At 53.8% G+C, this 24,733-nt stretch overlaps 1 protein-coding gene across 2 annotated transcripts in view; it reads left to right on the plus strand.

Moving 5' to 3' along the window:
• The window catches only part of LOC139230533 (liprin-alpha-3-like), a 131,878-nt gene that overhangs the window by 78,633 nt on the left and 28,512 nt on the right, over positions 1-24,733 (plus strand). For both annotated transcript variants that reach the window (XM_070862368.1, XM_070862367.1), the window contains exons 12-19: positions 345-492; positions 8,397-8,623; positions 11,345-11,585; positions 15,875-16,023; positions 17,725-17,891; positions 19,624-19,717; positions 22,095-22,176; positions 23,890-24,090. In XM_070862368.1, coding sequence (XP_070718469.1) covers positions 345-492; positions 8,397-8,623; positions 11,345-11,585; positions 15,875-16,023; positions 17,725-17,891; positions 19,624-19,717; positions 22,095-22,176; positions 23,890-24,090 — 1,309 coding nt within the window. The remainder of the gene's footprint in view (positions 1-344; positions 493-8,396; positions 8,624-11,344; positions 11,586-15,874; positions 16,024-17,724; positions 17,892-19,623; positions 19,718-22,094; positions 22,177-23,889; positions 24,091-24,733) is intronic.

Genomic DNA, 24,733 nt, shown 5'->3' on the forward strand with positions numbered 1-24,733 from the left:
GTGAACCTGCTTGTCGGGGCCCAGCGTGTGGTCGCTGGAGAAACTAGTCACCACGGCCTGCCCCAAAACCGGCGGGCAAGGCCGAGAACTCTGTCAGCAGGGAGCAATGCCGTTGGGCGCCCGCGGAGGAAAGGCCTGCCCGGTTGGTCTTTCCCTACGAGCGGTTCTTGAACAACGGCCGTTTTCCAACCTCCGTCGCGGGCTGCGATTTCTACTCCCATCCGGGGAGGCCGGCGCATCTCATCCCGTGAATAAACGTCGGAACGTGCGCGGGTTTCCTTGAGACTCGGATCCGCGTATCCGTCGCGCTGAAACTTTACTGCTTTCTCTCTTTGGAACGACAGGTCGCTCCCGGGCAGCGCGTCAGAACTGCGGTACTCCCACAGCTCCGGCATTCCCATGGGCAGCCACGTGGACATCTACAGCACCACAGGGGTCCTTCGGAGGCCCCACAAAGGTCGCTGGGCAGCACTTAAAGATGACCCCTCAAAGGTACGATGAGCGATGATGCGCTTCTAAAGTCATTCGGCACCATAATCCCGGTTCCAAACCTTCATGTGCAGTGAATGCCGGGCAGCGCTAGATGTCGCTAGCGAGTATTGTGCTCCTTGACAACAGGCTATTTTCAGAAACGTCCTGTAATGTATTTGCTTCGTGGGTTCTTTGCTTAAGAATTCACAGCAACACATTGCTATTAAGAACTAATTGGTTTATTAGCAAAAGGTTTAACAATCACACTACACATTACCGGTTTATCCACCAGACTCACAACCACCTGCCCCATCGTGGATCCCCCAAACCTAACTGGCTGGGGTTTTATTGAGTCTTGTGAACATCACATGACTGGCTAAGCCACTCCCAACTCAACAGCTCTACAACTATTTTTGTATGACATTAAATCAAGTGCCCCCGTTTGTAAGAATATTAAAACCCACAAGTTAACAATGCGACCTTGTCAAGTCAAGTTAAAATTTAGTTGCCGGGGGCGATGATGCACTCCAGTCCCTCCGGCGCCCACCTCTCGCGGAAGGCCGCGAGCGTGCCGGTGGACAACCGCGTGCTCCATCGCCAGGGACACCCTGGCTCAGACGTAACCGCGGAAGAGAGGCAGGCAGTACAACTGCTCAACAAACCTGTGCGCATTCTCGCCAGTGCATACATTACACTTGCACTCAACAGCCTTAGAGCAGCGAAGGTAAGGGGAGATTTAATAGAGGTGTTCAAAATCACGCGGGGCTTTGATAGAGTAACTCAGGCGAAACTGTTTCCACTGACTGGAGGGTCGGTAACCAATGTTACCTCTAATTGTTTTTTGGGGCGCAGGACCCCTTTAAGGGGCAGCGCGGCCCATGCAGATAAATTTTCCCCATTGTGAAGCCTGCATGGGACTGCCAGACAGCTGCCCGGCCACACAGCTTAACGGGAACTTTGTTGGTAACCAGGGCAGACGGACTTCAAGTAAATGGCAGAAGCAGCAGAGGGGAGATGAGGTGGCTTGAGGGAATAGACGGTGTTCCCGCTGACAGTTTACTTCAATTAAATCTCTCTCGGAGATCCTCCCCGGAGGCGAGGATGACTTGTTTCCACACTAAGATGAGTTCTCGGGTGACTGATGAGTCCGATGCAGGACCTACAGTCTCTGTCACAGGGTGGGGCAGACGGCGGTTGGAGGGATGGGTGGGTGGGGTGGGGGGGGTGCCTGGCTTGCCGCGCGCTCCTTCCGCTGTTTGCGCTTGGCTTCCGTGTGCTTCCCGGCGAAGGGACCCAAGGTGTTCGGCTCCTTCCCGGACACTCCTCCTCCACTTTGAGCGGTCTCGGGCCAGGGGCCCCCAGGGGGCACAAACCTAAGTTGTACAGGGGGCTAGATCGAGGTTAGATGCGAGGAGGTGGTCTATCCCCAGAGAGCAGTAGACCTCTGGAACAAGCTGCCGTTTCATGTGGTGGATGCAGACTCGTTGAATTCCTTCGAGCGAAAGCAGGATCTGTTTCTGGCTGTGGCGGAGACCAACTCGTGCAGAAGGTGGGTGCTGCAGGGAATTTAATGGCCAGTGTGATCTCCTGGACTAGTTTTGATCGCCGAGATGGGTCGGAGAGGAATTTCCAAGATTTTTTTTCCCCCCAAATTGGCCTGCGATTTGTAATCTGTTTTTTTTGCCTCTCCCCAGGAGATCACAGGGTTTGGGGTGGGGTGGAGTGTCTATGTTGTGGTGCGCGGGGGATCGCGATTGTGTGGGACGGACTCGATGGACCAGATGGGCTTTACTTGTCCGTCATTGTTCCTATGTTCGCAATTATTTTGCGCAGCGAATTGTTGCGATCGGGAACGCACTGCCTGAAAGGGCGGTGGGAGCAGATTCAATAGTGACCTTCAAAAGGGAATTAAATATATACTTGAAAGGAAAGTAAGATAGACTTGCATTTCTGTAGCGCCTTTCACGACCACTGAACGTCTCAAAGCGCTTTACGGCCAATGAAGTTCTTTTTAGAGTGTAGTCAGTGTTGTAATGTGCGCACAGCAAACTCTCACACACAGCAATGTGATAATGACCAGATAATCTGTTGCAGTGATGTTGATTGAGGGATAAATATTGGCCCCAGGACACCGGGGAGAACTCCACGCTCTTCGAAATAGTGGCCGTGGGATCTTTTACGTCCACCTGAGAGAGCAGACGGGGCCTCGGTTTGACGTTTCATCCGAAAGAAGGCACCTCCGACAGTGCGGCGCTCCCTCAGTACTGTCCCTCCGACAGTGCGGCGCTCCCTCAGTGCAGCCCCTCCGACAGTGCAGCGCTCCCTCAGCGCAGCCCCTCCGACAGTGCGGCGCTCCCTCAGTACTGTCCCTCCGACAGTGCGGCGCTCCCTCAGTGCAGCCCCTCCGACAGTGCGACACTCCCTCAGTACTGTCCCTCCGACAGTGCGGCGCTCCCTCAGCACTGCCCCTCCGACAGTGCGGCGCTCCCTCAGTACTGTCCCTCCAACAGTGCGGCGCTCCCTCAGCACTGCCCCTCCGACAGTGCGGCGCTCCCTCAGTACTGTCCCTCCGACAGTGCGGCGCTCCCTCAGCACTGCCCCTCCGACAGTGCGGCGCTCCCTCATTGCAGCCCCTCCGACAGTGCGGCGCTCCCTCAGCACTGCCCCTCCGACAGTGCGGCGCTCCCTCAGCGCTGTCCCTCCGACAGTGCGGCGCTCCCTCAGCGCTGTCCCTCCGACAGAGGAAAGAGCAGTTGGAATGGGACTAATTGGATTGCTCTTTCAGAGAGCCGGCACAGGAACGATGGGCCGAATGGCCTCCTGTGCTGCAACATTCTACAAAAAAGCTAGTATCAATTAAAAGTATTGCGCATCAAAGCACTTTGTGAAATTGGCTCAACTGCTGCTGACTGTCAGCAACTTTCTGCAGCAGAAGGCAGCGTTCTCGATCAGCAACATTTCAAGTGGAATTACTTTGACCAAGGCCGCGTGTATGGGTCCATTCGTGGAGCCCCCGCATTGGCACACCGTATTTGCCCTGTTAGCAAATGCGCAACCAGACAGTGAACCAGTTCGTGCAGACCGGTTTTCTGCCACGTAGAATAGAATCATAACAGCGCAGAAGGAGGCTATTTTGGCCCATCGTGCCCAGGCAGGAACAGCGATCCAATCAGTCCCCCCACCCCACCCCCCTGCTCTTTCCCCACAGCCAATGCAAATTTTTCCTTTTCAAGTATATATCTAATTCCCCTTTTGAAGGTTACGATTGAAACTGCTCCCACCGCCCTTTCAGGCAGCACGTTCCAGATCGCAACAACTCGCCGCGTAAGCCATTCCTCCTCAGCTCTCTTTAACCCCCCCCCCACCCCATCCCACTGTCTTTTTTTGGCCAATTTTTAAAATGCGCCGGACTCACTGAAGAATCTCAATCAGATCGCTGTGGGGTCCACACGGGTGGAGTTTCTGCCCGATTATAGTGCGCGCGCACTCCCTGTGGGGACACATCCCACCCGCTCAGGCGTTGGTGGGTCAGGCGAGCCGCAGCTCTGATTCATACAGCACAGAAGGAGGCCATTCGGCCCATCGTTCCTGTGCCGGCTCTTTGGATTGCTCTTTCAATCAGCCCCACTCTCCCCTTGCTCTCTCCCCATTACCCTGCTAATGTTCCCTTTTCAAATATTTACCCAATTCCCCTTTGAGCGTTATTATTGAATCTGGTCGCCATATTGTAAAAAGGATATCGAGGCACTGCAGCGGGTGCACTGAAGATTTACAAGGATGATACCTGTTATGTATTCAACCCCTTGTAATCTGTATTACACCACCACCAGAGGGCCTACCTGTTAGAGTCCCAAGGGATCCCAGCATCTCTTGGGAACACGGTATATAAGCAGGCCTCCCACGAGGTACCTGCACTCTGGAGTCGTATTAAAGGAGTTAAGGTCACACTTGCTCATTGTTCACAGTACTCAGTTTCATCCTTTATTATGAGCGTAACACTACCAGAAATGCGAGGGTATACATATCAGGAAAAGATGAACAGGCTGGGTCTCTTTTCTCTTGAAAAAAGAAGGCTGAGGGGTGACCTAATAGAGATCTTTAAAATGATGAAAGGTTTTGATAGAGTGGATACAGAGAGAGTGTTTCCACTTGTGGGGAAGAGCATAACTAGAGGCCATCAATATAAGATAGTCACCGAGAAATCCAATCAGGAATTCAGCAGAAACTTCTTTACCCAGAGAGCGGTGAGAATGTGGAACTCGCTGCCACAGGGAGGGGTTGAGGCGAATAGTATCGATACATTTAAGGGGAGGCTGGACAAGGATATGAGGGAGAAAGGAATAGAGGGTTATGCTGATAGAGTTAGATGAGGAAAGGCGGGAGGAGGCTCGAGTGGAGCATAAACGCCGGCATGGACTGGTTGGGCCGAATGGCCTGTTTCTGGGCCGTATATCCTGGGTAATCTTAAAACAGCACCGATGCTGCTGTGGTTTAACTAGCTTAGCCCACGCTGCCAACCTGTGCAAAGCACTGACAAGCTTCCCAGCACTTGTCCAGCCAGTATCACCCAACCCGTTGGGTTACTGGCTTATATGGTGTTGATATTTTAATCTTGGATGGTGGAGGTGCAGATAACCCTGCCTTGCCCCTTCCTGGGGCAGAGGTTGGTTCTTTGAGCATGACCTGGGGGCGGGGTGGGGGGGGGTGGTTACTGAAGTATAACCTGATGGGAGGAGGCCAGCAGAAAGTCCTGAGAGTTTGGCACGTACAGGGGAGAGATTTTAACCCTATTCACTCAGCAGAATCCTGCTGGGCAGGTAGTTAAAATTGGCCCGGGGCTCTTAGCCATCCGAAAGCCGCCATGATCGCAACATCTGCGATTTTAACCTGCTCACCTGCCAACAGGGTCCTTCTTTACATAGGCATGTCGTGGCCCGATTACATCATTGAGACCTGTAATGTATTTGCTTCATGGGTTCTTTGCTTAAGAATTCATAGCAACACATTGCTATTAAGAACTAGTTAGTTTATTAGCAAAAGGTTTAACAATCACACTACACATTACCGGTTCATCCACCAGGCTCACAACCACCTGCCCCATCGTGGATCCCCCGAACCCAACTGGCTGGGGTTGTATTGAGTCTTGTGAACATCACGTGACTGGCTAAGGCACTCCCAACTCAACAGCTCTACAAACCCGTGAGCATACCCGCAGGGGCAAACATTACAAGACCCGACTGTAATTTTAACTCTGGGCCCGTGTGGGGTACCCGCCTGGAGTTAAAATCGGGGTCTAGAACAGTCTGTTTGTTTAACTCTTCTGCAGAAATAGAGAGGGAACGCACTTTTCCTCTTGCTGTCACATGGAAGAATTATGTTGCTGAGTGTAAAAGCACAAAAGGCCTTTTAGTCTTGAGAGGGTAATGGCTATGGAGAACCTTGGGGAGGAGATTGAATACTGGTGTTGTGAAACATGCCCTGGAGTATAAGGGGTGATCTGATCAAGGTGCTTGAAGTGTTGGAAGGATTCGATATGGAGAAACTATTTCCTCTGGTAGGGGGGAGTCCAGAACAAGGGGGTGTAACCTTAAAATGAGAGCCCGGCCGTTCAGGGGTGATGTCAGGAAGCACGTCTTCACACACAGGCTCGTGGGAATCTGGAACTCTCTCTGTCAAAGGGCTGTGGCTGCCCGGGGGGGGGGAGGGGGTCAATTGGAGCTTCCAAGACTGATAGATTTTTATTTGGGTAAGGGTATCGAGGGATATGGGGCAAAGGTGGGAGAGTGGAGTTAAAGTGAGGATCAGCCTCGATCCGATTGACTGGCGGAGCAGGCCAGAGGGGCTGAATGGCCTCCTCCTGTTCCTAATGTTGTCATGCTGCTAAATGTTAACCGGATGTGTGTGTGTGTGTCTCTCCTTCTCTCCCTCTCCTCCTTGCTTCCGTACGGACTCTGCAGCACGTAAGTGTACAGATCGCTGGATCTCGGTGTACCGTATTCGCGCGCGTGCTCGTGTGGATTGGGCCTGTTCTCCGCTGGTGCTGATGGCCTCCCAACACTGAACAGCGAGGCAGAGAGAGGCCCATTTGCAGGAAGGCTATCAGCCACCTGTGTTCCACACTCGCCTCGTGTCCCTCCTCAATAGTCACACAGCACATCCTGTCCCTGGCCAATCATCGCGGGATGATTTCATGTTGTTTAAAGGGAAGGTGCCCCTGATTAAAGAAAGAAAGATTTGCATTTATATAGCCCCTTTCATGACCACCGGAAGTCCCAAAGCGCTTTACAGCCAATGAAGTACTTTTTGGAGTGTAGTCACTGTTGTAATGTGGGAAACGCAGCAGCCAATTTGCGCACAGCAAGCTCCCACAAACAGCAACATGATAATGACCTGATAAACTGTTGGTTGAGGGATAAATATTGACCCCGGGGACAACTCCCCTGCTCTTCTTCGAAATAGTGCCGTGGGATCTTTTACATCCACCTGAGAGCAGACGGGGCCTCGGTTTAACGTCTCATCCGAAAGATGGCACCTCTGACAGTGCGGTGCTCCCTCAGCACTGCACTGGGTCTTGAACCCACAACCTTCTGACTCGGAGGCGAGAGTGCTACCCATTGAGCCACAGCTGACACTGCGTGAAGGGAAGTTGCCCCTAATATACGATCAGCTTGGGATAGTCCCACGCACCTCCATTTGACGGAAACCTTGAAAGGGTCTTGCTTGACCTCTCGGTTCCATAGGCCCTGGCCCTTCATCAAGTGCAAGCCTAGATGGTGTGTCAGCGGCCTCCAATTCAGAGCAGAGCTCTGTTCCCTGAGCCTCACTCGCTTACTGATGTATAACCTGATGCATTTTATCATTTCTCAGCATGTATCTGGGAGTTAGATCCAGTGCACCTGTCTTGACTGTTCCAACACACTCCTGGCTGGCCTCCCACATTCTACCCGACGTAAACTTGAGCCCATCCAAAACTCGGCTGCCCCGTGTCCTAACTCGCACCAAGTCCCGCTCACCCATCACCCCCTGTGCTCGCTGCCCCGTGTCCTAACTCGCACCAAGCCCCGCTCACCCATCACCCCCTGTGCTCGCTGCCCCGTGTCCTAACTCGCACCAAGTCCCGCTCACCCACCAACCCCTGTGCTCGCTGACCTACTTTGGCTCCTGATCCAGCAATGCCTCGATTTCAAAATTCTCATCCTTGTTTTCAAATCCCTCCATGGCCCTCGCCCCTCCCTATCTCTGTAATCTCCTCCAGCCCCACAACCCCCCGAGATGTCTACACTCCTCTAATTCCTCTTGAGCATCCCTGATTATAATCGTTCCACCATCGGTGGCCGTGCCTTCTGTTTCCTGGGCCCCAAGCTCTTGAACTCCCTCCCTAAACCTCTCCACCTCTCTCTCCTTTTAAGATGCTCCTTAAAACTTACCTCTTTGACCGAGCTTTTGGTCACCTGTCCTAATTTCTCCTTATGTGGCTTGGTGTCAAATTATGCGTCTCATAACACTCCTGTGAAGCACCTTGGGACGTTTTACTATGTTAAAGTTGGCGGAGATAGACAGATTTTTGAACGATAAGGGAGTCGAGGGTTATGCGGAGCGAGCAGGGAAGTGGAGTTGAGGTCGAAGATCAGCCATGATCTGATTAAATGGCGGAGCAGGCTCGAGGGGACCAATGTCCGACTCCTGCTCCTATTCCTTATGTTCGTAAAGGAGCTATATAAATATAGGTTGCTGTTGTGTGGGACTTGGATCCAGTGCACTGTGAGAATGGAATGGATATGAGTGAATGCATTCGGGAGAACTTTGTTAATGCGCACTCGTGCACACAGATTGATGGAGCTGTAAGTTGAGACCAGGCACTGTTGATTGGCAATGAGCTGTGCCCGCTGACCCCATGCCCTTTGCCCTTTGCCCTTTGCGAGCAGGTGCAGACACTGAACGAGCAGGAGTGGGAACGGGCTCAGCAGGCCAATGTGCTGGCCAATGTCGCCCAGGCCTTCGAGAGCGACATGGACGTCTCGGACATCGACGACGATGACCGGGAGACGATATTCAGCTCGGCCGACATCCTGTCGCCGAGCGGGCAGACAGACGTGCAGACCCTCGCCCTGATGCTCCAGGAACAGCTGGAGGCCATCAACAAGGAAATAAGGTGAGCGCGTCATCTGTAGCAGGCAGTGTGGTGGACTCCGCCATCGGTGATGGTGTGTCTGTGTGTGTGTGTGTGTGTGTGTCTGTGTGTGTGTGTCTCTGTGTGTGTGTCTCTGTGTGTGTGTCTCTGTGTGTGTGTCTCTGTGTGTGTGTCTCTGTGTGTGTGTCTCTGTGTGTGTGTGTGTGTGTGTGTGTCTCTGTGTCTGTGTCTGTGTCTGTGTCTGTGTCTGTGTCTGTGTCTGTGTCTGTGTCTGTGTGTGTGTCTGCAGGAGGTGGCAAGGACCTGTGTGTGTACAGGCTAACCTGCTGATGGACTCACTCGGGAATAGGACTGTGTCCTTTCTGGGGATCCAGGGATAATATCACGCCTTCCAAGGAATGATGGAGCTTGGACCCAGTGCAATACAAAGCTAGCATTCTCCTCCTATCTCTCTCCTCTTACTCCTCTCTCTCTCTTCTCTCCTCTCTCTCTGTCCTCTCTCTCAACTCTCTTTTTCTTCCTCTCTCTCTCTTCCCGCTCTCCCATTCTCTCTTTCCCCTGCTCTTGCTCTCTTTTTCTCTTTCCCCTCGCTCTCTCTCCCCCCTCTCGCTTGCTCTCTCTTTCCCCCCCCCTCTCGCTCGCTCTCTCTTTCCCCCCCCCCTTCGCTCGCTCTCTCTCCCCCCTCTCGCTCGCTCTCTCTCTCCCCCCTCGCTCTCTCTTTCCCCCCTCTCGCTCGCTCTCTCTTCCCCCCTCTCGCTCGCTCTCTCTTCCTCCCTCTCGCTCGCTCTCTCTTTCCCCTCTCTCGCTCGCTCTCTCTTTCCCCCCTCTCGCTCGCTCTCTCTTTCCCCCCTCTCGCTCGCTCTCTCTTTCCCCCCTCTCGCTCGCTCTCTCTCTCCCCCCCCTCGCTCTCTCTTTCCCCCCTCTCGCTCGCTCTCTCTTTCCCCCCTCTCGCTCGCTCTCTCTTTCCCCCCTCTCGCTCGCTCTCTCTTTCCCCCCTCTCGCTCGCTCTCTCTTTCCCCCCTCTCGCTCGCTCTCTCTTCCCCCCTCTCGCTCGCTCTCTCTTTCCCCCCTCTCGCTCGCTCTCTCTTTCCCCCCTCTCGCTCGCTCTCTCTTCCCCCCTCTCGCTCGCTCTCTCTTTCCCCCCTCTCGCTCGCTCTCTCTTTCCCCCCTCTCGCTCGCTCTCTCTTTCCCCCCTCTCGCTCGCTCTCTCTTTCCCCCCTCTCGCTCGCTCTCTCTTTCCCCCCTCTCGCTCGCTCTCTCTTCCCCCCTCTCGCTCGCTCTCTCTTTCCCCCCTCTCGCTCGCTCTCTCTTTCCCCTCTCTCGCTCGCTCGCTCTTTCCCCCCTCTCGCTCGCTCTCTCTTTCCCCCCTCTCGCTCGCTCTCTCTTTCCCCTCTCTCGCTCGCTCTCTCTTTCCCCTCTCTCGCTCGCTCGCTCTCTTCCCCCCTCTCGCTCGCTCTCTCTCTTCCCCCCTCTCGCTCGCTCTCTCTTTCCCCCCTCTCGCTCGCTCTCTCTTTCCCCCCTCTCGCTCGCTCTCTCTTTCCCCCCTCTCGCTCGCTCTCTCTTTCCCCTCTCTCGCTCGCTCTCTCTTTCCCCTCTCTCGCTCGCTCTCTCTCCTCCCCCCTCTCGCTCGCTCTCTCTTTCCCCCCTCTCGCTCGCTCTCTCTTTCCCCCCTCTCGCTCGCTCTCTCTTTTCCCCCCTCTCGCTCGCTTTCTCTTTTCCCCCCCTCTCGCTCGCTCTCTCTTTTCCCCCCTCTCGCTCGCTCTCTCTTTTCCCCCCTCTCGCTCGCTCTCTCTTTCCCCCCTCTCGCTCGCTCTCTCTTTCCCCCCTCTCGCTCGCTCTCTCTTTCCCCTCTCTCGCTCGCTCTCTCTTTTCCCCCCTCTCGCTCGCTCTCTCTTTCCCCCCTCTCGCTCGCTCTCTCTTTCCCCCCTCTCGCTCGCTCTCTCTTTCCCCCCTCTCGCTCGCTCTTTCCCCCTCGCTCGCGCTCTCTTTTCTCGCTCTCTCTATTTTCGCTCTCTCGTTCCCCTTTCTCTCTCTCCCTCTATATTTCCCCCCTCCTTATTCCCCCCCCTTTCCTCTCTCTGTTCCCCTACCCCCTCTGTGTTTATTTCCCCCTCTATTTCTCTCTCTCTCTCTCTCTCTCTCTCTCTCTCTTTCTATTTTGAGGGGTGTTGATAACCAGAGGACACAGAATTAAGGTAATTTGCAAAAGATTCAAGGAAGTAGTGAGGGGAATTGTATTCTCGCATCGAGTTGTTGTGATCTGGAAGGGCGGGGGAAGCGGTTTCAACAGCAACATTCAAAGGGGAATTGGATAAATACTTGGAGGGGAAAAATTTGCCGGGCAGTGGGCTGAGAGTGAGGGGTGGGGAGGGAGTGGTGCTGATTGGATCGTTCTTCCAGACATGATGGGCTGAACGGCCTCCTTCTGTGCTGTAAGGTCCCCTGTTGTGTTACATTTGAAGCCGAGTCCCAAAGGCGAACAGCAGTGTCCGATTGTAGTGCGTTTCCCAACCTTGCCCGCGACACACTGGGACATGGCAGGTACAGCAACACACGGAGCTACTCCAGCACTGAGCGAAGATGTGAGTTCCGCCCGAGAGCAGATGGATAACCCGGGGTGGGGGGCGGGGGGAGAGGGGAGAGAGAGGAGGCCGACGCAAAAATGCTCTCCACGCTCCGCGAAAGCGGGCCGGCCCGGCCCGGTGCTGCTCTGATTGGTGATTGGTTGGTTTATTTTTTCAGGATGATCCAGGAGGAGAAGGAGACGACGGAGCTGAGGGCGGAGGAGATCGAGAGCCGGGTGGGCAGCGGGACCCTGGAGGGGCCGCAGTCGGGCCGGTACCGCACGGCTGCCCCCCTCCCCCACTCCGTCACCGCCTCCACCCTCGCCAGCCCCTCGCCCCCCAACAGCGGGCACTCCACGCCCAGACTGACGCCGCACAGCCCCGCCCGCGAGTGCGATCGTCTCGGCGCCGGAAACACGGTAAGTGGTCCCGAGTCCGCCGACGGACTCGCGCACCAGGGCGGGAGTATTTAAATTACCAGCAAAGCCCGATTTAAGGCTGTGTGAGGGGCCTTCGGCGAATAGGGCCTACATACCATCATAGGCGGTCTTGTTGAATGGCGGAGCAGGCTCGAGGGGCGAGATGGCCTATTCCTGTTCCTAATTCTTATATTCTTATGTCCCTCGAACGAGGATGACTTGCTTCCACATGACTTCACAGATGCTTCAATGAAGGACCCAATGTTCCAGTCCTGAACTCCAGTTGAGGGGGTGGAAGATGCCTGTGGGTGGATTTTTTTAACGTGGGGTGACCGTTGCACACCAGCCACCACACGGGGCTCGACAGAGCTGGGTCTTGGTCCAGTGGCAAGGGTTAACCAGGACGACTGGAGACCTGCTGTTCTGCACGGACCTAGTGCGCACACATATCGCACAGTGTGGGCTGGGCCCATGCTGTCCCTGGGCCCTCGCCTCTCCTGGGCCCCATACCCTCATCTGTCGCACCTTCACCCACAATGTTCCAGAGCCCGGCGCTCCACCACATATATATGGCAGAATGGCAGGCAGTGACTAGTGGGGTGCCGCAGGGCTCAGTGCTGGGACATCAGCTATATACAATATACATCAATGATTTAGACGAAGGAATTGAGTGTAACATCTCCAAGTTTGCAGATCCTATGAACAGCGTACATAACTGTCTGGGTAAATTTTTGGGGGATATTTATACATGTTTCAAGATTGTCACAGAATTTTATTCACACTTTGAGCCAAAGGACGCAATATTTTGCACCTCTGAAGATATAATTTATGCAGTTGTATATGATATTGCTTAACCAATCTTGTGACAAAGGTTTAGGGTTAATGATATAAAAATTAGCGCCTAAACAAATAAGGGCCTAAGGCTTATGGGTTAATCTGGCCCTTATTACAAGGCATTGCCGGGACCGGGAACCAATGTGGGTCAAAGAGGTCGGTTTTAAGGAGCATCTTAAAGGAGGCGGAGAAGCATTATGGGGAGCGGGCGGGGAGATGGAGCTGAGCCCAGGATACGATCAGCCATGGTCTTATTAAACGGCGGAGCAGGCTCCAGGGGCAATGGCCTACTCCTGCTCCGCCATTTCTTATTTCTTATTTTCTTATGAAAGGTTTAGGGAGGGCAGTATTCCTAACCTCTGAGTCAGAAGGTCATGGGTTCGAGTCCCACTCCAGGGCCTTGAGCACATAAATCTAGGCTGACACTCCCAGTGCAGTGCTGAGGGAGCGCCGCACTGTCTGAGGTGCCGTCTTTCGGATGAGGCGTTAAACCGAGGCCCCGTCTGCTCTCTCGGACGGTCGTAAAAGATCCCGTGGCACTATATTGAAGAAGAGCAGGGGAGTTCTCCCTGGTGTCCTGACCAACATTTATACCTCAACCAACAGAACAAAAACAGATGATCCAGGGATAAGCACCTCAGGAGGTGCAACGAGACCTGGGTGTCATGGTACATCAGTCTTTGAAAGTTGGCATGCAGGTACAGCAGGCGGTGAAGAAGGCAAATGACATGTTGGCCTTCATAGCGAGAGGATTTGAGTATAGGAGTAGGGAGGTCTTATTATAGTTGTACAGGGCCTTGGTGAGACCACACCTTGAATATTGTGTTCAGTTTTGGTCTCCTAATCTGAGGGATGACATTCTTGAGGGAGTGCAGCGAAGGTTCACCAGACTGATTCCCAGGATGACAGGACTGACATATGAAGAAAGACTGGATCGACTAGGCTTATATTCAATGGAATTTAGAAGAATGAGAGGGGATCTCATAGAAACATATAAAATTCTGACGGGATTGGACAGGGTAGATGCAGGAAGAATGTTCCCGATGTTGGGGAAGTCCAGAACCAGGGGCCACAGTCTAAGGATCAGGGGTAAGCCATTTAGGACCGAGATGAGGAGAAACTTCTTCACTCAGAGAATGGTGAACCTGTGGAATTCTCCACAGCAGAAAGTTGTTGAGGAAATTTCGTTGGATATATTCAAAAGGGAGTTAGATGTGGCCCTTACGGCTAAAGGGATCAAGGGGTATGGAGAAAAAGCAGGAATGGGGTACTGAAGTTGCATGATCAGCCAGGATCATATTGAATGGTGGTGCAGGCTCGAAGGGCCGAATGGCCTATTCTTGCACCTATTTTCTATGTTTCTATGACACGGCCGCCAATGGTTGAGCGATTAAAATCTGGGATGCTCAAGAGGCCAGAATTGTAGGAGCGCAGATATCTCGAAGGTTATCTTTATTTGGGTGTGCAGCCCCTTTAAGAGGCCGTGCAGCCCATTCAAAATACCTCGCGTAGAGAGCTGCAGTACTCTGCCCGGCCACACAGCTTAAAGGGAACATCGACTGTGGGGCTGGCAGAGGTTACAGGGACGGGGAGGGGCGAGGGTCATGGAGGGATTTGAAAACATGTTTGAGAATTTTGAAATCGATGCGTTGCTTAACCGGGAGCCAATGTAGGTCAGCGAGCACAGGGGGCGATGGGTGAGCGGGACTCGGTGCGAGTTAGGACACTGGGCAGCGAGCACAGGGGGTGATGGGTGAGCGGGACTCGGTGCGAGTTAGGACACGGGGCAGCGAGCACAGGGGGTGATGGGTGAGCGGGACTCTGTGCGAGTTAGGACACGGGGCAGCGAGCACAGGGGGTGATGGGTGAGCGGGACTCGGTGCAAGTTAGGACACGGGGCAGCGAGCACAGTGGGTGATGGGTGTGCGGGACTCGGTGCGAGTTAGGACACGGGGCAGCGAGCACAGGGGGTGATGGGTGAGCGGGACTTGGTGCGAGTTAGGACACGGGGCAGCGAGCGCAGTGGGTGATGGGTGAGCAGGACTCGGTGCGAGTTAGGACATGGGGCAGCGAGCACAGTGGGTGATGGGTGAGCGGGACTCGGTGCGAGTTAGGACACGGGGCAGCAGAGTTTTGGATGAGCTGAAGTTTACGTAGGGTAGAACGTGGGAGGCCGGCCAGGAGCGCTGGGACAGTCAAATTAATGTTTCAAAAAAATAAATAAAATGCTACGGAGCATCAGCAGAACAGACTGTTCAACCCTTCAGTTTTGGTAAATCGATAGAAGAAAGAAAGACTGTTATGCCTGTAATGCACTTATGAATGACTCCACGAGGCAATGTGTTGCAGTGACCTTGATCCTTTATTTGTAACTTCAGAGTGAGGCACAAGCATGGTGAGCAGTCTTTTATACTGGGCCCTGCACACCTGTGCAGGTGACCCTCAGGTCTCCCACCACAGTGCCCTCTGGTGGAAAGCCTCTGCCACAGGAGCAGGAAACCCCGGTCTCCACCAGTTGCACCCTCTAGTGGTGCCAGCATAGTATATACACAGTGTAAACCTTATTGATAGTACATCAGGTAACAAGTCTCCATCTTATGCAACTATACAGTGACTACACAGAGAGTATATCTATAGTCTGCATATATAACAAAGACAAAGTAGGAAAGAGAGAAAGAGAAAGAAAAAGAAACCTCCTGTGAAGGGGTGAGCTTTACCAAAACATTATGGGGAAGTTCAAGCACTACAGGCAAACGGTTAATGGCGCATTTCATTGACGTAAATAATGTCAGCTGTGGCTCAGTGGGCAGCACTCTCACCTCTGAGTCAGAAGGTTGTGGGTTCAAGTCCCATTCCAGAGACTTGAGCACAAAATCCAGGCTGACACTCCCTGTGCAGTACTGAGGGAGCGCTGCACTGTCTTTCGGATGAGACGTTAAAGCGAGGCCCTGTCTGCTCTCTCGGGTGGACGTAAAAGATCCTATTTCAAAGAAGAGGGGAGACTAGAACTAGGGGGCATAATCTTAGAATAAGGGGCCGCCCATTTAAAACTGAGATGAGGAGGAATTTCTTCTCAGAGGGTTGTAAATCTGTGGAATTCGCTGCCTCAGAGAGCTGTGGAAGCCGGGACATTGTCTATCTTTGTCTTAAATTTATTCAGTTTCTTAACCGATAAGGGGATAAGGGGAGCGGGCAGGGAAGTGGACCCGAGTCCATGATCGGATCAGCCATGATCTTATTGAATGGCGGAGCAGGCTCGAGGGGCCGAAAGGCCTCCTCCTGCTCCTATTTCTTACGTTCCCCAGTGACCTGGCCAATATTTATCTCTCAATCATGCTCAGTGCGTGCAGCAAAGGGAAGTCGTTCAATTTTCCAAATCGATCACCTTTGCCTCTTGTCGGTAGGTTATTGTTTGATGGCTGCTTTCCCCACTCCCCTCTACCCTCTCCTCTCAGAATTCCCTGACCCGGGATGACTCCCGCGAGGACAAGGCCACCATCCAGTGTGAGACATCGCCACCCCTGACTCCCCGAGCCGTGCGGCTGGAACGGGTGACCCAGGCTCTGCAGGCCAGCGCTCTGGATGACAGTCGGGAGATCCGCAGGTAGGTGAAGGATTCGAGGGGCCGGGTGCTCTTGGTTCTGGGGAAGAGAAGGTCGCGGGCTGAGGGGGGGGGTGGGCGCGACCCGCTCGAGGCCTGTCAGGGGTCCGATCGGCTAGACGTAGAGAAAATGCTTCCATTTGCGAGCAAGACCAGAACTAGGGGTCATGAATATAAGATAGTCACCGATAAACCCAGTGGGGAATTCAGGAGAAACTTCTTTACCCAGAGAGTGGTGAGAATGTGGAACTCGCTGCCACAGGGAGGGGTTGAGGCGAATAGTATCGATGCATTTAAGGGGAGGCTGGATACACACATGAGGGAGAAGGGAATAGAGGGTTTTGCTGATGGGATGAGATGAAGAGGGGTGGGAGGTGTAATGTTTTTCATCTTTTGCATAAGAATTCATAGCAACACATTGCTATTAAAAACTAGTTGGTTTATTAGCAAAAGATTTAACAATGACACTGGAATAGTATTAGGCAGTCACTCGTATCGAGGATGACTTGCTTCCATGCCAAAGAGTTCACAGGTGTTTCAATGAAGGACCTAATATTCCAGATCCCAAACTGCATCCTGAAGGGTGGAAGATGCCTGTGGGTGGATTGTTTTAACGTGGGGTGACCGTTGCACACCAGCCACCACACGGGCTTGACAGAGCGAGGTCTTGGTCCAGTGGCAAGGGTTAACCAGGACGACTGGAGACCAGTTCTGCTGCACGAACCTAGTGCGCGCACATATCGCACAGTGTGGGCTGGGCCCGTGCTGCCCCTGGGCCCTCGCCTCTTCTGGGCCCCGATCACGTCGCTCCTGGGCCACAGTCTGCCACAATCACACTACACATTACCGGTTCATCCACCAGGCTCACAACCACCTGCCTCATCGTGGATCCCCCGAACCCAACTGGTTGGGGTTTTATTGAGTCTCGTGAACATCACGTGACTGGCTAAGCCACTCACAATTCAACAGCTCTACAACTATTTTTTTAGTAGAACATTAATACAAGTGCCCCCTTATTAAAGGGCCACTAAACCGACAAATAAACAAATTAAACTTTAGACGTTACGCGGTTCAAATTAAAATTTGGTTGCCGGGGGTGATGATGCACTCCAGTCCCTCCGGTTCAACAGCTCTACAACTATTTTTGAGTTGTAAACTTTAATTAAGTGCCAAGTGCCCCCTGATTAAAGGGGGGGGGGGGCACACTCCAAAAACTTTTCAAGTGCCCCTTGTTTTTTGGGGGGGTTTTGGGGTTTTTTTGAGGACACAAACACAAATTATACAAATGCCCCCTGGCTAAAAGGTGGGGGGGGGGGAGGCACTGAAACCATCAACTTAAACAAATTAAGCTTTAGACATTAAAATCAAACTAAAATTTAGTTGCCGGGGGTGATGATGCACTCCAGACCCTCCAGCGCCCACCTCTCGCGGAAGGCCGCGAGCATACCTCAACAGCTCTACACACCTTCGAGCATGCTCTCACACGTGCCTGCATTACAAATGAGATCAGCTCTCATTCTTCCGAACCTCAGAGTATAGGCCCATTCTACGCCATCTCTGGTCACGGTCGGCTCTCGGCCTACGACGAGCGAGGCCTGGGGCTGAGGGAAGCCTGGGTGGGGGGGTGCTGGGGGCGGGGGGGGGGGGGTTGAAGGGGTTCTATCCACACGAATGAGCCAGTAATGTCTGCGTGTCCACTGCCAGCTTGTCCGGTTTCCAGGACGGCCTGGGGAGCAGCAGCAGCAACAGCAGTCAGGACTCCCTGCACAAAGTCCCCAAGAAGAAGAGCATCAAGTCGTCCATCGGCCGCCTGTTTGGAAAAAAAGAAAAAGGCCGTTTGGGACACGGTGTCCGGGAGCCTCCCTCACAAGGTGGGTTTTGTGCGGGGGGGTAATTCCCTTTCTCCCTGGGGAGTGGGGCTCCCGGGGGTTAAAGGTGACTGGATTCGACTTTGCTTCTCTCTCTCTTCCCACCAATCCATTGTACAACAGCAACTTGTATTTATATAGTGCCTTTACCCTAGCAAAGCGTCCCGCGGCGCTTCACAGGAGTATTAGGAGATAAAAAATTTGACACCGAACCACATGAGGAGAAATTACCGCAGGTGACCAAAAGCTTGGTCAAAGAGATCGGTTTTAAGGAGCGTCTTGAAGGAGGAGAGAGAGGTAGAGAGGCGGAGAGGTTTAGGGAGGGAGTTCCAGAGCATGGGGCCCAGGCAACAGAAGGCACGGCCACCGATGGTGGAGCGAAGGGAGTGGGGGGGGGTGGGATGGACAACTGCCCAGAATTGGAGGAGCGCAGAGATCTCAGAGGGTTATAGGGTTGGAGGAGGTTACAGAGATAGGGATGGGTGTAGGGGCTGGAGGAGGTTACAGAGATAGGGAGGGGTGTAGGGGCTGGAGGAGGTTACAGAGATAGGGAGGGGTGTAGGGCTGGAGGAGGTTACAGAGATAGGAAGTGGTGTAGGGCTGGAGGAGGTTACAGAGATAGGGATGGGTGTAGGGGCTGGAGGAGGTTACAGAGATAGGGAGGGGTGTAGGGGCTGGAGGAGGTTACAGAGATAGGGAGGGGTGTAGGGCTGGAGGAGGTTACAGAGATAGGAAGTGGTGTAGGGCTGGAGGAGGTTACAGAGATAGGGAGGCTGTAGGGGCTGGAGGAGGTTACAGAGATAGGGATGGGTGTAGGGGCTGGAGGAGGTTACAGAGATAGGGAGGAGTGTAGGGGCTGGAGGAGGTTACAGAGATAGGGAGGGGTGTAGGGCTGGAGGAGGTTACAGAGATAGGGAGGGGCGTAGGGGCTGGAGGAGGTCAGAGATAGGGAGGGGTATAGGGGTGGAGGAGGTTACAGAGATAGGGAGGGCTGTAGGGCTGGAGGAGGTTACAGAGATAGGGATGGGTGTAGGGCTGGAGGAGGTTACAGAGATAGGGAGGGGTGTAGGGGCTGGAGGAGGTCAGAGATAGGGAGGGGTATAGGGGTGGAGGAGGTTACAGAGATAGGGAGGGCTGTAGGGCTGGAGGAGGTTACAGAGATAGGGAGGGCTGTAGGGCTGGAGGAGGTTACAGAGATAGGGAGGGGTGTAGGGCTGGAGGAGGTTACAGAGATAGGGAGGGGTGTAGGGCTGGAGGAGGTTACAGATATAGGGAGGGGTGTAGGGGCTGGAGGAGGTTACAGAGATAGGAAGGGGTGTAGGGCTGGAGGAGGTTTGAGATAGGGAGGTAGTGGTGACTCACTGGAGGGGTTTGAACACACACAATTTGGACACAACTCAAACTAAGCAGAGGGAGATCCCGGGCTGCGGGAAGAGCGCGGGGCCGTGCATTTTGGGCTGCTGCGACAATGGATAGTCCCCGACACGATGGATCGAACGGCCGCCTCTGCTGCAGACGCCCTGTGGCTCCCTCACCCTGTGAAGCAGATGGTGCTGTAAGTCTGTGTTGGTACAGTCCGGTCTCCCCTCCCGCCTGGGCCAGCCGATGGTCGAACGGAAGCGTTCACGCCAACTCGCCGCGCTTAGCTCTCGGCTGGTGTGTGTGTGTGTGTCTCTCCATCTCTTCACCCCACGTACAGGAGGCTAACGCACTGTGTGTTCTGTCTCTTCTCCAGCCGGCACGCCGGACACCGAGGTGTCCCCTCAGGACCCCCTGGGACTCTCGAAATTGGGGGGACCGGTGGACAAGGATCGAAGAAATAAGAAAAAGTGAGTTTCCTCGCTACTTTTACCGTGGGTAAACCAGATTCCTCTCTGGCCGTCTCACTCATTTTACAGCCTTCTGGACTCGACATCGAGTTCAATAATTTCAGATAACCTCTGCCCATTTTTGGCTCTTTCCCCCCTCCCCCCAACCCCCCACCCCCAATCTTATGTAATTTTTTAATCTTTGTCTCCAATGGCAGCGGGTCATTATCCCGCCATTCACACCCTATCGAGACTGACCTTTTTCTAACTTTTGCTATTACCATTTCAATTCAGCCTATCGCCCCTTTTGTCTCTCTAATCTCTCCTGCCTTCCACCTGTCACAGACCTTCCCTTTTGTTCTTCCCTCCCCTCCCCCTTTCACTGCTCCAAAACAATCTGTTCTTTCTGAACATTTGCCAGTTCTGACGAGGGGTCACAGACCCCAAACGTTAACTCTGTTTCTCTCTCCGCAGACGCTGCCTGACCCGCTGAGATTTCCAGCATTCTCTGTTTTTATTTCAGGTTCCAGCATTAGCAGTAATTTGCTTTTGTACAGTCACACTGGCTGCTACACCTGGTCTATGCTCAGTCTGTCTCCAGGAGTACAGGGAGCACTGTGCACAGTGTAACTCCGGGAGTACAGGGAGCACTGTGCACAGTGTAACTCCGGGAGCACTGTGCGCAGTGTAACTCCGGGAGTACAGGGAGCACTGTGCGCAGTGTAACTCCGGGAGTACAGGGAGCACTGTGTGCAGTGTAACTCCGGGAGTACAGGGAGCACTGTGCACAGTGTAACTCCGGGAGTACAGGGAGCACTGTGCTCAGTGTAACTCCGGGAGCACTCTGCGCAGTGTAACTCCGGGAGTACAGGGAGTACTGTGCGCAGTGTAACTCCGGGAGTACAGGGAGCACTGTGCACAGTGTAACTCCGGGAGTACAGGGAGCACTGTGCACAGTGTAACTCCGGGAGTACAGGGAGCACTGTGCACAGTGTAACTCCGGGAGTACAGGGAGCACTGTGCACAGTGTAACTCCGGGAGTACAGGGAGCACTGTGTGCAGTGTAACTCTGGGAGTACAGGGAGCACTGTGCACAGTGTAACTCTGGGAGTACAGGGAGCACTGTGTGCAATGTAACTCCAGGAGTACAGGGAGCACAGTGCACAGTGTAACTCCGGGAGTACAGGGAGCACTGTGCACAGTGTAACTCCGGGAGTACAGGGAGCACTGTGCACAGTGTAACTCCAGGAGTACAGGGAGCACTGTGTGCAGTGTAACTCCGGGAGTACAGGGAGCACTGTGTGCAGTGTAACTCCGGGAGTACAGGGAGCACTGTGTGCAGTGTAACTCCGGGACTACAGGGAGCACTGTGCGCAGTGTAACTCTGGGAGTACAGGGAGCACTGTGCACAGTGTAACTCTTGGGAGTACAGGGAGCACCGTGCACAGTGTAACTCCGGGAGTACAGGGAGCACTGTGCACAGTGTAACTCCGGGACTACAGTACTCCAGTTACTAGCTACTCTCAGCCACCGACAGCAGAGTGTAAACATTCATCTGATCTCCTCGTTTGCCATTGTTGTGTTGTGCTGCTCATGGATTCTCCTTCAGTTGACAAAATAATATTTTTTGAGAATTAACTTTAACTGTTCTGGAGTAATGAATCCCCCTTCCTGTGTTTGTTACAATAGATCGACAACAGATCCCCTCCCCCGCCCCTTTCCCATGCTGAATGTTTGAGCCACGTGTGATACCATAAACTTGCCTGTGACGTCACACCTTGCCGTCACAAAATGCCGAGTTGGATTGCTTGTACATTCTGAATATCCCCACAAGAAGAGCAGGGGAGTTATCCCCGGTGTCCTGGGGCCAATATTTATCCCTCAATCAACATAACAAAAAGCAGATTCTCTGGTCATTATCACATTGCTGTGTGTGGGAGCTTGCTGTGCACAAATTGGCTGCTGCATTTCCCACATTACAACAGTGACTACACTCCAAAAGTACTTCATTGGCTGTCTTGAATATACTCAAAGACTGAGCCTCCACAGCCCTCTGGGGCAGAGAATTCCAAAGATTCACCACCCTCTGAGTGAAGAAATTTCTCCTCATCTCAGTCCTAAATGGCCGACCCCTTATCCTGAGACTGTGACCCCTGGTTCTAGACTCCCCAGCCCCGGGGGAAACACCCTCCCTGCATCTACCCTGTTGAGCCCTGTCAGAATTTTTGCATGTTTTGATGAGATCGCCTCTCATTCTTCTAAACTCCAGAGATAAACACCAACACGGACCAGTCGAGCCCAGTGACGGATGTCTGCGTTGTAAAATTCTACACAGGTGCTTTATACCTTTAGTTTTTGAACGCGTTCCCAGTAAAGGATTTGCAACCTTGCTTTCCAGGCACGAGCTGTTGGAGGAGGCCTGTCGGCAGGGTCTACCCTTTGCCTCGTGGGACGGGCCCACCGTTGTGGCCTGGCTGGAGGTGAGTAGATTCCATTTCTCTGGACGACTGCACTACAGGACAGAAGGGGAGAGCAGGCTCTGGTGGGAGCTGAGCAGTCCGTGTATGAACAGAGCCCTGGGTAATGGGCGCTCCTTATTTCTATAAATTATCACTCATTCTCAGGATGTGGGCGTCGCTGGCAAGGCCGGCATTTATTGCCCATCCCTAATCGCCCCTTGAGAAGGTGGAGGTGAGCCGCCTTCTTGAACCGCTGCAGTCCGTGTGGTGAAGGTGCTCCCACAGTGCTGTTAGGGAGGGAGTTCCAGGATTGTGACCCAGCGACGATGAAGGAACGGCCGATATATACCCAAATCGGGATGGTGTGTGACTTATAGGAACAGGGTAACTGGAGGAGGCCCTTTAGCTCCAAGCTGTGGCTCAGTGGGCAGCACTCTCTCGCCTCGGAGTCAGAAGGTCGTGGGTTCGGGTCCCACTCCAGAGACATGAGCACATAAATCTAGGCTGACACTCCCAGTGCAGTACTGAGGGAGTGCCGCACTGTCAGAGGTGTTGCCTTTCAAATGAGACTTTATACTGAGGCTGCTCTCTCAGGTGGATGTAAAAGATCCCACGGCACTATTTCGAAGAAGAGCAGGGAGAGTTATCCCCAGTATCCTGGGACCAATATTTATCCCTCAATCAACATAACAAAAAGCGATTATCTGGTCAATTATCGATCATGTTCATAAGGAACAGGAGGGAGTCCATTCAGCCCCTCAAGCCTGTTCAGTGATCTGTATCTTAACTCCAGCTACCTGCCTTGGTTCCGTAACCCTTAATACCCTTACCCAACAAAAATCTATCAATCTCCGATGTGAAATTTTCAATTGACCCCACCAGCCTCTATGTTTTTTGGGGGCAAAAATTCCCGATTTCCCCTACCCTTTGTGTGAGGACGCACTTCCTGACATCACCCCCGGAACAGCCTGGCTCTAATTTTAAGATCCCCTTGACTGATAGATGTTTGAAATGACGAGGTAACAACAATCACTTGTATTTATATAGCGCCTTTAACATAGTGAAACGTCCCAAGGCGTTTCATAGGAGTAATATGAGATAAAAATTATGAGGAGTGGTTAGGAGAAGTAATATGCAGAGGGATGTTAAGACCATGGAAAGTCTGACCAGAAACAGCGGTGAGCGCAGAATCCGAAGTAGTGTGTAAAACATGAACAAATATTTGAAAAAGAAAAATTTTAAAGGGAATGGGGTGAAGGAGAGGTTTGGGGCTTAAGCAGTGTCATGTATGCCCCTGTGAGTACGCTCACGGGTTTGTGGAGCTGTTGAGTTGTGAGTGGCTGAGCCAGTCACATGATATTCACAAGACTCAATAAAACCCCAGCCAGTTGGGTTCGGGGGATCCACAATGGGGCAGGTGGTTGTGAGTCTGGTGGATGAACTGGTAATGTGCAGTGTGATTGTTAAACCTTTTGCTAATAAACCAACTAGTTCTTAATAGCAATGTGTTATGAATTCTTAAGCAAAGAACCCATGAAGCAACTACATTACAAGAGGATGGCTTGTTCAGAGGGTTGGCATGGGTAAGATAGGCCAAATGCAAAATTGTGAGCTTCTCTACGGTGACCACCAAGGAAGGAAAATGAGGCCTGTAGTGTTGTCTGTAATCTGCTCGGTGTGTATTCGTGTTTAAGGAAGGTGTTTTTCTCTCTCTCTCTCTCTCAACCTCTCTAGCTGTGGGTCGGGATGCCCGCCTGGTATGTGGCAGCCTGTCGCGCCAACGTCAAGAGCGGAGCCATCATGTCGGCCCTGTCCGACACCGAGATCCAGCGGGAGATCGGGATCAGCAACCCACTGCACAGGCTGAAGCTCCGGCTGGCCATCCAGGAGATGGTGTCCCTGACCAGCCCTTCTGCTCCCACCACCTCCCGAATGGTACGGCATCCCCGCATCGCGCTGGGCAACCCCTCTCCCCCCCCTTCCCTCCCCTCCCCCGCACCGCGCTGGGAAACCCCCCCGCCCTCCCCTCCCCCGCACCGTGCTGGGCAACCCCCCCCCCCCTTCCCTCCCCTCCCCAGCACCGCGCTGGGAACCCCCCCCTCCCCTCCCCTCCCCCGCACCGTGCTGGGCAACCCCTCCCCCCCCCTTCCCTCCCCTCCCCCGCACCATGCTGGGCAACCCCTCCCCCCTCCCCTCCCCCGCACTGGGCAACCCCTCCCCCCCCTCCCCCGCACCGCGCTGGGAACCCCCCCCTCCCCTCCCCCGCACCGCGCTGGGAAAACCCCCCCCCTCCCCTCCCCTCCCCCGCACCGTGCTGGGCAACCTCTCCCCCCCCCCTCCCCTTCCCCTCCCCCGCACCGTGCTGGGCAACCTCTCCCCCCCCCCCTCCCCTCCCCTCCCCCGCACCACGCTGGGAACCCCCCCCCTCCCCCGCACCGCGCTGGGCAACCTCTTCCCCCCCCCCCCTCCCCTCCCCTCCCCCGCACCGCGCTGGGAAACCCCCCCCTCCCCTCCCCCGCACCGTGCTGGGCAACCTCTTCCCCCCCCCCCCCTCCCCTCCCCCGCACCGCGCTGGGAA

The sequence above is a fragment of the Pristiophorus japonicus genome, chromosome 19 (assembly GCF_044704955.1).
Source record: "Pristiophorus japonicus isolate sPriJap1 chromosome 19, sPriJap1.hap1, whole genome shotgun sequence".
NCBI lineage: Eukaryota > Metazoa > Chordata > Chondrichthyes > Pristiophoridae > Pristiophorus > Pristiophorus japonicus.